The sequence below is a fragment of the Salvelinus alpinus genome, chromosome 18 (genome assembly GCF_045679555.1).
Source record: "Salvelinus alpinus chromosome 18, SLU_Salpinus.1, whole genome shotgun sequence".
In the NCBI taxonomy this organism is placed as follows: domain Eukaryota; kingdom Metazoa; phylum Chordata; class Actinopteri; order Salmoniformes; family Salmonidae; genus Salvelinus; species Salvelinus alpinus.
The window spans coordinates 29,387,880-29,400,960 of NC_092103.1; the positions used below are offsets into that span (position 1 = coordinate 29,387,880).

A 13,081-nucleotide genomic window follows, 5' to 3' on the forward strand; every position below is an offset into this window, starting at 1 on the left:
CCTCAGGAGACTGAAAAGTTTTGGCATGGGTCCTCAGATCCTCAAAAGGTTCTACAGCTGCACCATCGAGAGCATCCTGACTGGTTGCATCACGACCTGGTATGGAAACTGCTCAGCCTCCGACCGCAAGGCACTACAGAGGGTAGTGCCTAGAGCCCAGTACATCACTGGGGCCAAGCTTCCTGCCATCCAGGACCTCTATACCAGGCGGTGTCAGAGGAAGGCCCAAAAAATTGTCAAAGACCCCAGCCAGCCTAGTCATAGACTGTTCTCTCTGCTACCGCACGGCAAGCAGTAACGGAGCGCCAAGTCTAGGTCCAAGAGGCTTCTAAACAGCTTCCACCCATAAGCCATAAGACTCCTGAACATCTAATCAAATGGCTACCCAGACTATTTGCATTGCCCCCCCCCCCCCCTTATGCTGCTGCTACTCTGTGTTATTATCTATGCATACTCACTATAATAACTCTACCTAAATGTACATATTACCTCAATTACCTCAACTAACCGGTGCCTCCACAAATTGACTCTGTACCGGTACCCCCTGTATATAGCCTTGCTATTGTTATTTTACTGCTACTCTTTAGTTATTTGTTTCTTTTATTTCTTATTTTTTGGATGTATTTTTCTTAAAAACTGCATTGTTGGTTAAGGGCTTGTAAATAAGCATTTCACTGTAAGGTCTACTACACCTGTTGTATTCGGCGCATGTGACAAATAAAATTTGATTTGATACAACCACAGTTGTAGAGCGGTCAGACTTTCTGAACATCTAGTTCAGTCCTATGTGTTCTCTGGCCCATCTCTGATATCCTGTTGTGGATATTGGCTATGATGGTGGGTTCCCCATTGACAGAACATACAGAGCTGTAGTGGGAAACCGTGTAGACAGTGTTAGTGTCCATGCGTAGTGCATTATAGACAGTGTTAATGTGCATCCATAGTATAGAGTAGTGAACAGTACTGTCCATAATGTAGTATAGAGGCCATGTCGTATGCTAAGTCCAGGGTGTTCCCAGAGTGGTATACCAAGAAGCAAGCTAGATCTACACAGGGTCTTTTAAATCTAGCCAGCTTCAGTTAGCTTCACATTCCAGCTCAGGTTTCATCTGTACCACGATGGTGGATATTGCTCGTCCACCTGCCGCAAAAGGCTGTCACATGCTTCCAAGTCGAAACAGTTTATGCTTCTAAGTTTTTGTTAGTTTTGGTGTTTGGTAGTTTTTTTTTCAGCTGTTTGTGTACCCCAATTTCTTTCTTGAGGCAAGTCGAAGTTTGGTAGTCTACACCCTTCATCTGTGACTGGTTCACAGTAGGGTTGGGAACTATGGATGGGATTCTTCAATGAAGTGTTTGCTATCATTCACTTGAAAAGTACTGCACTAAACAGATGTGTAATTGCGCGACTAAGGCCTCTGCAAAACTTTAAAAATTCAATACAGAATTCCGAGGAAGAATATTTTGAGAAGTGTTTCTAGCTATATTGTTACTACGGTGGCTTAAGAGAGACAAACAGTAATATTGCCGATTCTTGTTTTTCAAGCAAAGGTCTTTAGGGAGTGCGTGCACAGAAGTTTGCAAAAGTGTTGTCTTTTATTATCTGTCATTAACGCCTTTGATGTGCTTATCAATGCATGAGAACCTTTTTCCCCCACTCCTATCAATACCATTTTTATAAAGTCATTCAAAAGTTTGACTGTGCGTGAACTTTACCAAGATAATCCATCCACCTGACAGGTGTGGCATATCAAGAAGCTGATTAAACAGCATGATCATTACACAGGTGCACCTTGTGCTGTGGACAATGAAAGGCCACTTTAAAATGTGCAGTTGTCACACAACACAATGCCACAGATGCCTCAAGTTTTGAGTGTACAATTGGCATGCCGACTGCAGTTATGTCCAACAGAACTGTTGCTAGAGAATTGAATGTTAAAAAAATTAACATAAGCTGCCCCGAATGTTGTTTTAGATAATTTTGCAGTATCTGCACCCAGCCTCACAACCGCAGACCACGTGTAACCATTCCAGCCCAGGACCTTCACATCCAGCTTCTTCACCTGCAGTGGGGGTGGGTGGTGCTGAGGAGTATTTCTGTCTGTAATAATGGCCTTTTGTGGTGTGTGAGAGTAAAATTGCAAGATTGTTATACTTTTATTGCATCAAATGGTTGTTTAATGCAACAGAATATAGGGTTCTTATAACTCGTGTCTGTGTGAGCTGAAAGTGTGCCTCTGGGAGATAACACTGACAGGAGATTTACGATGTCTTTTGGGTGATAAAACCAAGAGAGAATGCATTCCAGAGCATGATTTAATGTTTTTGTTCTATAAAAGGTACTAGGGAGAGATGACCCCCAGGGCCAGACCTTGGTTTCTATACAAAGATAATTTTTACAGCAGATACTGTGTTCTGTGAATTATAAGTATCTTTCATAAAAATCTTAACCTTGTGACCCATTCCATACAGCTGTTGTCATGTAGACTGAAAGGGGTGTATATTGGCAATAAAAGACCATTGCACTTTTGTCTCAGGGCTCTCAACGAATCATGTGAGTGGGATTCGTCAACCAGCCATGATTATCGTAGAGCACTCAATTAACTGTGTGTGTGTGTTGTAATGACCTGCTCCCTTAAGAGAATACAGATTGTTTAAGTATAACTGACTTGTGATAATTTCCTAATCAAATGAGACAAAGTTAAGGGGAAAACTCATTCTGGTTGGAGCTGCCTCCCCAGTGGGTGGGCCTATGCCACCCATGGCTGCACCCCTGCCCAGTCATGTGAAAACCATAGATTGGGGCCCAATTAATTTATTTCAATTTAGTAACTTCCTTATTAGAACTGTAACTGAAATTGTTGCGTTTATATTTTTGTTGAGTAAACATGGCTAAAAGTTGAGCCACTTGTGTGGTACCGATTATCCTGAGTTAGGCTCAAGAGTTGACCAACTCCTCAAACCTGTTTCATAGCGTACCCTTCTGGAGGTTGACATTCAGATTTTGGTGAGTCTATGATCCCTGCTTTTAAAGTCCTGTGTTACAGGGTCTACGTTTTTAAATAATTTGTTGCATCTACCGCTTAGCAGTTCTGCCAAGTTTAAGGTATAAATCACCATTAATTTAAGTCGTCTCTCCTGGTACACTAGATCTACTTCCTCTCTGATCCCACCTTGGGATGTATGATGAGCATAGCTGAGAAGGTCCATTCTAGAATGAAATAGAACACTGCAAGCAACATCACACAGACTGGATTCATTTCAGTCTAGGTCATTTTATTTATTTCCAAGACAAGTGCAGTGGTATAGGCCTAATTCAAGGCAACAAGAGTACACAGGAGAAATAAAACCACTGCCTGCAGCCAGACACACGTATAATACATCAGAAAGCTTTAAGGGACTTGTCCAACTTATTCATTGTTGTGAAGAGAAGTTAGGATGTCAGTGCCATGTGTGTTGGAATCAGTCGACAGCAGGGGTGTTGGAATCTTCTTCGATGGTGTAATAAATGCTAAACTGTGCATTGTTATTCTGGGAAAGACAGGACAGGAACATGCTTAGAATACAGTGTGATAATGACTGCATTTACAAAGGCAGCCCAATTCTGATATTTTTCCTGTCTGTGTGTGCACACGTCTTTACCACATTGATAGAGTTTGTTAAGGCGTGCTATGTCCAGGGGGCTCAGGTGATTTCTCTGTCCAATCTGGACTCCACTCTTCTTGGAGTCAATAGTGGGGTTCTGGTTTGATGAGAAGTAATATCTGCCAGGAGAAACACAACAATGGGGTATTTGAGGAAATGCTACTTTAACACAAGGACTGCATCACAATGTCACCCTATTCCCAATATAGTGCACCTAGTTTGACCAGAGCCCAGGTCAAAAGTAGTGACTTAAATGGGGAGCCATTTGGGACACACAGAGAAATGTTACTGGATACTGTACAACTCATCTTTACTTATTGCTAGCAGTTTAAAAACAAGTCGAGTAAAATTAAGACTTCATTGGGAATAAGGAGGAGAGGAGTGTGACTGACATTCCGTAGTGCATTATGGAGTCGTAGTCATAGGCCAGGTCCTGAGTGTCTCCTTCCTTCACCTTAAAGTTATCTTCTTTTCCTGGAAGTTAAAAGAGTTACAAGAGGCAGATGTGACTGGTGGACACTGCTGGGTGTGATTGTGATATAGGGGAACGAAAGTGGAAATCTAGACAAGGTGTTGAGATGGAAACCATTAAGTTGAACCTCTAGCAGGAGGAAACTCTACACGAGTCAAGGCATGACTATTGCATCTTACCTAATGAAACCCATAGCGGGTGGCCTTCAAGTTCAAGAGCTTACATGTTATCCCAGGATACCCATTACGGGTGGCAATTGTAGATGGCAATGTTGTGTTATTCATGTAAGGGGAATTTAGCGAACAAGGTTGCTGCGTTCACACCAGGGGAAATTCGCAGGAGTTAAAGAATTCAGTTAAATTCCACATCATTGGAAATTAGTCTATGAAATACATAGTATTGGTTTCAAACTGAAGAACACTGATGGTTACAGAACTGGTGCTGTGAGATTAGGATATCAGGATTCAAGGTTGCTATGATATTAGGCTATCAGGACCTGCTTAGACAAAGCAATTTCAACAGTAGAGAACAGGGTTGCAATGCATGGGGAAATTAATGGCTGCAGTATTTCCGTTATAATGAGTACATGATAAATGGAACGTTTAGGCATAAATATATGAACGCCTGTTGTTCTGTCCTTGTGGTGTACCGTCTATTTTTGTTATGTAGTGTTTCATGTTGTCTGGACCCCAGGAAGAGCAGCTGCTGCTTTAGCAGTACCTAATAAAATACTCCATGTCAATAGTTATTCCATACGGTCTTCACTCCAGACCACAAAAAGCTGAACCAGGTGTGCTAGTGTTGGGCTGGTACAAAAGCCTGCACACTGCAGCTCTTCATGGGACAAATTGACCAGCCCTGCCCCTGGTCCACATGCAATGCCCGTGAGGTGGTTTAGCATGTGTTGGTGTGAGTTACCTGAGACCACGTTGTCCCACTGTATGGTGATGTATTGGTCACGGTCTGGCCGTGTGTGCTCGTGGTGCAGTCCCAGGGCATGCATCAGCTCATGACACAGGTTCCCCACGTTACAGGCACTACCGAAGTACAGAGGCTGGGCCCCGCCCTGAAAACCTACATACGACGCACAGCTAGAGTTAAGGGAAGAAAGAAAGGTGAGAGAAGGGGGTGGGGGGGAGAAAGAGTGGATATGACAGGAAGAGAGAAAAATAAAGGAGAGGTTGTGAGTTAACTGTAAACTGCTGGGAAGGAGAGTGTGTGTTAATGTGACCATTTTGGACTCACCCTGTCCCAGAGATTAACTCTATGTAGTTAATCTCATTGGTGTATTCGTGGAAGAGGATACACGTCTGGTCTGAAATCATCTTGAACGCTGCTAGCATAGTTTCCTTTCTGTCCACTGTGGGGATCAGAGACAATTTACCATTAGACGGTGCATATCATTCTCACTGTATTAGAAAACAGCTAGTGTTAGTGTTCATCTCTCCTACTGTATTCGACACTCACCCAGATCATCGTTGATCTTGTAGGGGATAGAAGTGACGCCTTCATTCTCCGGCCAAAGTGACTTCACAGCTAATCGGTCTTCCTGTAGAACAAAACACCTAGTCTTAAATCCAGCTGTCGCTAGAGAGTATAGGCCTCAAATTAAAATGGTTATTTCAGCGTTTCCCCTATGAATTTTTTTTTTAATGGTAAAACTACTTCAAAGTAAACTTAAATGACTAAAACCAGACTAAGTATGTAGAAAAGATAATGGAGCAATATACACAGTGTACTTTCCATGACAGACTGACCAAGTGAATGCTATGATCCTTACTGAGGACACCTGTTCAGTCAGTGTATATGAAGAGACCGGTTAAAGGAGAATTGTTAAGCCTTGCGACATGGGTCGTGTATATATGCCATTCAGAGGGTGAATGGGCAGGACAAAATATTGAAGTACCTTTGAACAGGGTATGGTAGGTGCCAGGCTCACCAGTTTGAGTGTGTCAAGAACTGCAACGTAGCTGGGTATTTCACACCCAGTTTCCCCCATGTGTGTGTGTGAAGAATGGTCCACCACCCAAAGGACATCCAGCCAATGGCTGGCCAGTGGTCGAAAATTGGTGACACAAATTGTGCAGAGCAACAGACGGGCTACAGTTAGTCAATTGACAGTCCAGTACAACATTTGTGCCCTAAGACCATAACGCACAACTCGTAGTACCTTGACACAAATGGGGTATGGCAGCCGACAACCTTACAGAGTTCCACTTCTTTCAGCAAATAAATTGTTGCAGTGGACAAAGGAGAACTGGAAAAACATCTGGTCTGATGAATCCCGTTTTTTGCAATTTCACGCTGATGGGAGGACTAGGGTATGGAGAAAACCACATGCATCCATCATGCCGTGAGTCAACATTGCAGGCTGGTGAGAGGCAGTGTGACGCGTTCACGGCACACATTGCGCCCCATGATAAAAGTGGAGCAATGTTTGAATGCCACAGGATATCTGAACATAATTGCAAACCAGGTGCATCCCTTCATGGCAGTAGTGTATCCATCTGCAAATTGATTTTTTCAGCAGGATAATGCCCCATGCCACAAGGCCAGGTTTGTCCTGGAATGGTTCCACAAACATGACAGTGAATTCAGCTTAGTGCAGTGGCCTGCCCAGTCACCAGATCTCAATCCAATTAAGCATCTGTGGGATGAGATGGAACGAGCCATTTCGGTTTAGAGATCCACTACCAGCCAACTGGGCACAACGGTGGGAAGCATTGGGGAAATCATGGGGCCAGCATTCCTGTGGAACGCTTGACCTCTTGTAGAGTCCATGCCCTGACGAATTGAGGCTTTTCTGAGTGCAAAGGGGGGGGGGGGGGGGTGCAACTCAATACTAGGTGTTCCTAATGTTTTGTAAACTGGTAGTCCGTGCTGTTGATCCTTCAGATGGTCAAAATATCCACAGGAAAGTACTGTTAACACAACTTTTTAGAATGGCGGTACTGAAGTTGAAATTCCTATCACTTAGTAGTATGCCGGCATTGTGTATTTTCCTGTGGATATTTTGGGTCTCAAATTTTGACCATCTGAAGGACCAACACCATGGACAACCGGTAGAGCAAGTGCAAATGTACTTCCAGTCAACAACCTGGCTTGAATGATTTTGCAGTCATTAGCTTCAGGCTGTGTATACCAGAAGGTGGTATCAATCGGATTCATCAGCCTAAAAGACGCAAGTAACAGGACAGAAAGCAGGGATCATAGACTCACCGAAACCAGAATGTCTCCCTCCATGATAGCAAGGTCAAACTGTAAGTCCTCTGTAACAGAGAGAGAGGGTCTGAAACAACATGTACTGGTTACAAGTCACCACCTCTAGTGCCATTAAAGTCAGGACCTCATGATAGAGGTCCAGGATTGCACGCTTCATCTAATGAATGCATTACCTTCTCTGGTTTCAGGTGTTTTATACCAATCATTTTGTCTGTGACGTGGCCCCATCGAGGCAGTAGAACCTGAAGGGAATTGTGAACAAACTAAATGTATAATATCATTGTGTATTGATAGATAAGCCATAAACTTGAAGACAACAGATTGAGTTGTTTCTTTGGGCCACATCACCCCAAGAGACTGACTTGAGAATCACAGTATAGGCCTACCTGTGGCAGAGAAAGTCACATTTGTAGAATTGTTGATGGGGTTTTTAGAGTTGTCCACTGAAACACAGAAGAAGAAGAAAAATATTACTAAGCAGAACAGTACAATAACATAGTTTTGCAGTACGGCTGGCCTACATTAAATTTAAAAAAGTGGAAAACAGGAAAGAGGCCTAGCTTTCAGCCTATCACCTAACGAAATGACTGGTCCCCAATGCAGGCCTGCCTACCTGTGGCAGGGAAAGTAGCATTTGAAGTAGTAGCATTTGTGAAATTGGCGATGGGAACACTGCCCACTGAAATACACAAGTGAAACATAATACATGTGACATAATAATAACAACATGGTCAACCAATTGGCATCTGCAGTGAAATTGGCCTGGACTACAGTACCTCAAATGGAAAAAAGTAGGACGTCACAACAACAAAATTACTGGTCCTACCTTGGACAACCCAGAGAATCAGAAGCCAAACCATGTTGCAACGATGATCGTCCCCCAGGATTTGGGAGAAAAGAATCAAAGAAACGGCACAAACAAATTCACGCACTTGCTCTCCTTCCAGTCAAAGAGTGGGCGGGGCGGCAATCACAAAGTAACAGGTGCTGGTGTGGTCACTTGCTTTTAAGTTCTCAACCTCAAAAATATTTGATGCTAAGCGTCTCTCGACTCCTTTTCCTGCCATTTCGACCAAAGGAAGAAGAAGAATGTGCCTCGCTGTTAAACAGTAAACACGTGGCAGTGATATGCCGTGTTCAAGTGCTAGTCAGAACTAGGAAACTCTGAAATGTCAGACATGCGAACTGGTTGTAGTTAAACACGCAGTGCTGGAAAAAGTACTCAATAGTCATACTTGAGTCAAATTAAATATACCTTAATAGACTCAAGTAAAAGTAACCCAATAAAATACTACTTGAGTAAAAGTCTAAAAGTATCTGGTTTTAAATGTACTTAAGTACAGTGGTGGAAAAATTACTCAATTGTCATACTTGAGTAAAAGTAAAAAGTAAATGTTATACATCAAATTCCTTATAAGGCCGCACGTTTTTCAAAACGGATTTATGGACTGACAGGGTGCACTCAGATCTGGGACAGTGTAAAGTGCATGGAGAATAAGAGCACCTCCTCCCAGCTGCCCACTGCTCTGAGGCTAGGAAACACTGTTACCACTGATAAATCCACTATAATTGAGAATTTCAATTAGCATTTCTCTACGGCTGGCCATGCTTTCCACCTGGCTACCCCTACCCCGGTCAACTGCCCGGCACCCTCCACAGCAACCCGCCCAAGCCCCCACCATTTCTCCTTCACCCAAATCCAGAGCTGATGTTCTGAAAGAGCTGCAAAATCTGGACCCCTACAAATCAGCCAGGCTAGACAATCGCTTTCTAAAATGATCTGCCGAAATTGTTGCATCCCCTATTACTAGCCTGTTCAACCTCTCTTTAGTATCGTCTGAGATTCCCAAAGATTGGAATGCTGCCGCGGTCATCCCCCTCTTTAAAGGGGTGACACTCGAGACCCAAACTGCTACAGACCTATATCTATCCTACCCTGTCGTTCTAAGGTCTTCGAAAGCCAAGTTAACTAACAGATTACCAACCATTTCGAATCCCACCGTACCTTCTCCGCTATGCAATCTGGTTTCAGAGCTGGTCATGGGTGCACCTCAGCCACGCTCAAGGTCCTAAACGATATCATAACCGCCATCGATAAGAGACATTACTGTGCAGCCGTATTCATCGACCTGGCCAAGGCTTTCGACTCTGTCAATCACCACATTCTTATTGGCAGACTCGACAGCCTTGGTTTCTCAAATGATTGCCTCGTCTGGTTTACCAACTACTTCTCTGATAGAGTTCAGTGTGTCAAATCGGAGGGCCTGTTTTCCGGACCTCTGGCAGTCTCTATGTGGGTGCCACAGGGTTCAATTCTCGGGCCGACTCTCTTCTCTGTATACATCAATGATGTCGCTCTTGCTGCTGGTGATTCTCTGATCCACCTCTACTTCAGACGACACCATTCTGTATACTTCTGGCCCCTCTTTGAACACTGTGTTAACTAACCTCCAGACGAGCTTCAATGCCATACAACTCTCCTTCCGTGGCCTCCAACTGCTCTTAAATGCAAGTAAAACGAAATGCATGCTATTCAATCAATCACTGCCCGCACCTGCCCGCCCGTCCAGCATCACTACTCTGGACGGCTCTGACTTAGAATACGTGGACAACTACAAATACCTAGGTGTCTGGTTAGACTGTAAACTCTCCTTCCAGACTCACATTAAGCATCTCCAATCCAAAATTAAATCTAGAATCGGCTTCCTATATCGCAGCACAGCATCCTTCACTCATGCTGCCAAACATACCCTCGTAAAACTGACCATCCTACCGATCCTCGACTTCGGCGATGTCATCTATAAAATAGCCTCCAACACTCTACTCAACAAATTGGATGCAGTCTATCACAGTGCCATCCGTTTTGTCACCAAAGCCCCATATACTTCCCACCACTGCGACCTGTACTTTCTCGTTGTTTGGCCCTCGCTTCATACTCGTCGCCAAACCCACTGGCTACAGGTCATCTACAAGTCTCTGCTAGGTAAAGCCCCGCCTTATCTCAGCTCACTGGTCACCATAGCAGCACCCACTCGTAGCACGCGCGCCAGCAGGTATATCTCACTGGTCACCCCCAAAGCCAATTCCTCCTTTGGTCAACTTTCCTTCCAATGACTGGAACGTACTGCAAAAATCACTGAAGCTGGAGACTCATATCTCCCTCACTAGCTTTAAGCACCAGCTGTCAGAGCAGCTCACAGATCACTGCACCTGTACATAGCCCATCTGTAAACAGCCCATCTATCTACCTCATCCTCATACTGTATTTATTTATTTATCTTGCTCCTTTGCACCCCAGTATCTCTACTTGCACATTCATCTTCTGCACATCTACCATTGCAGTGTTTAATTGCCATATTGTAATTACTTCACCACCATGGCCTATTTATTGCCTTAACTCCCTTATCTTTCCTCATTTGCACTCACTGTATATAGACTTTTTTCTACTGTATTATTGACTGTATGTTTTGTTTATTCCATGTGTAACTCTGTGTTGTTGTATGTGTCGAATTGCTATGCTTTATCTTGGCCAGGTCGCAGTTACAAATGAGAACTTGTTCTCAACTAGCCTACCTGGTTAAATAAAGGTGAAATTAATAAAAAATAACAAAAAAATTAAGTATGACAACTTGTTATATTGAGGTTAAATTAAAAATATATATATTGATAGGCGCTTGAATTGGACCATAATGCTGTCCTACATGAACATTCTAAATAACAAGTACTTTTTGGTGTCAGGGAAAATGTACGTGCGTAAAAAGTACATATTTTCTTTAGAAATATAGTGGAGTAAAAGCAAAAACTGTCAAAAATATAAATAGTAATGTACAAATACCCCCAAAAATGACTTCAGTAGTACTTTAAATTATTTTTTACTTAAGTACTTTGCCATATTTTGTGCACACATTTGTTTACATTGCTGTTAGTGAGGATTTCTCCTTTGCCAAGATAATCCATCCACCTGACAGGTGTGGCATATCAAGAAACTGAAATAGCATGATCATTACACAGGTGCACCTTATGCTGGGGGCAATAAAAAGCCACTAAAATCCACAGATGTGTCACAACACAACGCCACAGATGTCTCAAGTTGAGGGAGTGTGCAATTGGCATGCTGACTGCAGGAAGGCCCACCAGAGCGGTTGCTAGAGAATTGAATGTTCATTTCTCTACCATAAGCTGCCTCAAACATCGTTTTAGAGAAGTTGTAACCACGCTGGCTACTATTTCCGTCTAATATTGCCCCTTTTGTGGGGACAAACTCATTCTGATTGGCTGGGCCGGGCTGCAAGCGGTTGAGCCCTCCAAGGTCCACCCCATGGCTGCACCCTTGCACTGTCATGCGAAATCCATAGATTAGGGACTAATGAATTCATTTCAATTGACTGACTTCCTTATATGGACTAACTCTATAAATTCTTTGAAGTTACGTTTATATTGGCCTCCCGAGTGGCGCAGAGGTCTAAAGCGCTGCATCTCCACAGTCCCTGGTTTGAATCCAGGCTGCATCACATTCGGACGTGATTGGGAGTCCCATAGGGCGGCTCACAATTGACCCAGGGTCATCCAGGTTTGGCCGTCATTGTAAATAATTTATTCTTAACTGACTTGCCTAATTTAAAAATATATATATGTTTAGTATTCCTTGCTAAAAGGTGAGCCACTTTCATGCTACCGGTTATCCTGAGTTGAGCTCACCAAAGTTACCTCGCCAACTCCTCAAACCTGTTTCATAGCGTACCTCAAGTAAAAGTAACCCAATAAAATACTACTTGAGTAAAAGTCTAAAAGTATCTGGTTTTAAATGTACTTAAGTACAGTGGTGGAAAAATTACTCAATAGTCATACTTGAGTCAAAGTAAAGATACCTTAATAGACTCAAGTAAAAGTAACCCAGTGAATTACTACTTGAGTAAAAGTCTAAAAGTATCTGGTTTTAAAAGTTCTTAAAAACTTCTTGACGCTAGGAGGCAGAATTTTAATGTTTGGAAAAATAACGTTCCCAATGTAAATGGCCTATGTCTCAGGCCCAGATGCTAGAATATGCATATAATTGACAGATTAGGATAGAAAACACTCTATAGTTTCCAAAACTGTCAAAATATTGTCTGTGAGTATTACAGAACTAATTTTGCAGGAGAAAACCTGAGGAAATCCAACCCGGAAGTGCCTCTTATTTTGAAAAATCCCTGTTCCATTGCCTGCCTTTCCTTCATTTAAAGGGATATCAACCCGATTCCTTTTCCTATGGCTTCCTCAGGGTGTGAACAGTCTTTAGAAATAGTTTCAAGCTTTTATTCTGAAAAATGAGCGAGATTTATCAAATCGCGTCAGTGTCCTTGATTAGTTATTGTGCTCGAAAGTTGTAGCTCGACATTTTATTTCTGTCTTCTATTGAATAGTTTACCCTCCGGTTGAAATATTATCGATCATTTATGTTAAAAAAACCCTGAGGATTGATTATAAAAAACGTTTGACATGTTTCTACGAACTTTACGGATTCTATTTGGAATTTTCGTCTGCCTTCATGACCGGCACGAGCCTGTGGATTACTGAACATAACGCGCAAACCAAATGGAGATTTTTGGATATAAAAATCATCTTTATCGAAGAAAAGGAACATTTATTGTGTAACTGGGAGTCTCGTGAGTGCAAACATCCGAAGATCATCAAAGGTAAGCGATTCATTTTATTGCTTTTCTGACTTTCGTGACCAATCTACATTGCTGCTAGCTGTTCGTAATG

General features: G+C 42.7%; 1 protein-coding gene across 1 annotated transcript; it reads right to left on the bottom strand.

The window, feature by feature from the left end:
* Positions 1-3,238: 3,238 nt before the first annotated feature.
* LOC139544672 (low choriolytic enzyme-like) lies at positions 3,239-8,316 on the bottom strand. Its single transcript, XM_071351973.1, has 11 exons — positions 8,163-8,316; positions 7,950-8,015; positions 7,723-7,779; positions 7,510-7,578; positions 7,334-7,383; positions 5,582-5,663; positions 5,360-5,474; positions 5,033-5,205; positions 4,035-4,116; positions 3,640-3,761; positions 3,239-3,528 (listed from the first exon to the last, which is right to left on the bottom strand). Exons 1-11 carry the CDS (start codon positions 8,194-8,196, stop codon positions 3,524-3,526), a joined length of 855 nt encoding a protein of 284 aa, XP_071208074.1. The 5' UTR covers positions 8,197-8,316; the 3' UTR covers positions 3,239-3,523.
* Between the last annotated feature and the right edge of the window lie 4,765 nt (positions 8,317-13,081).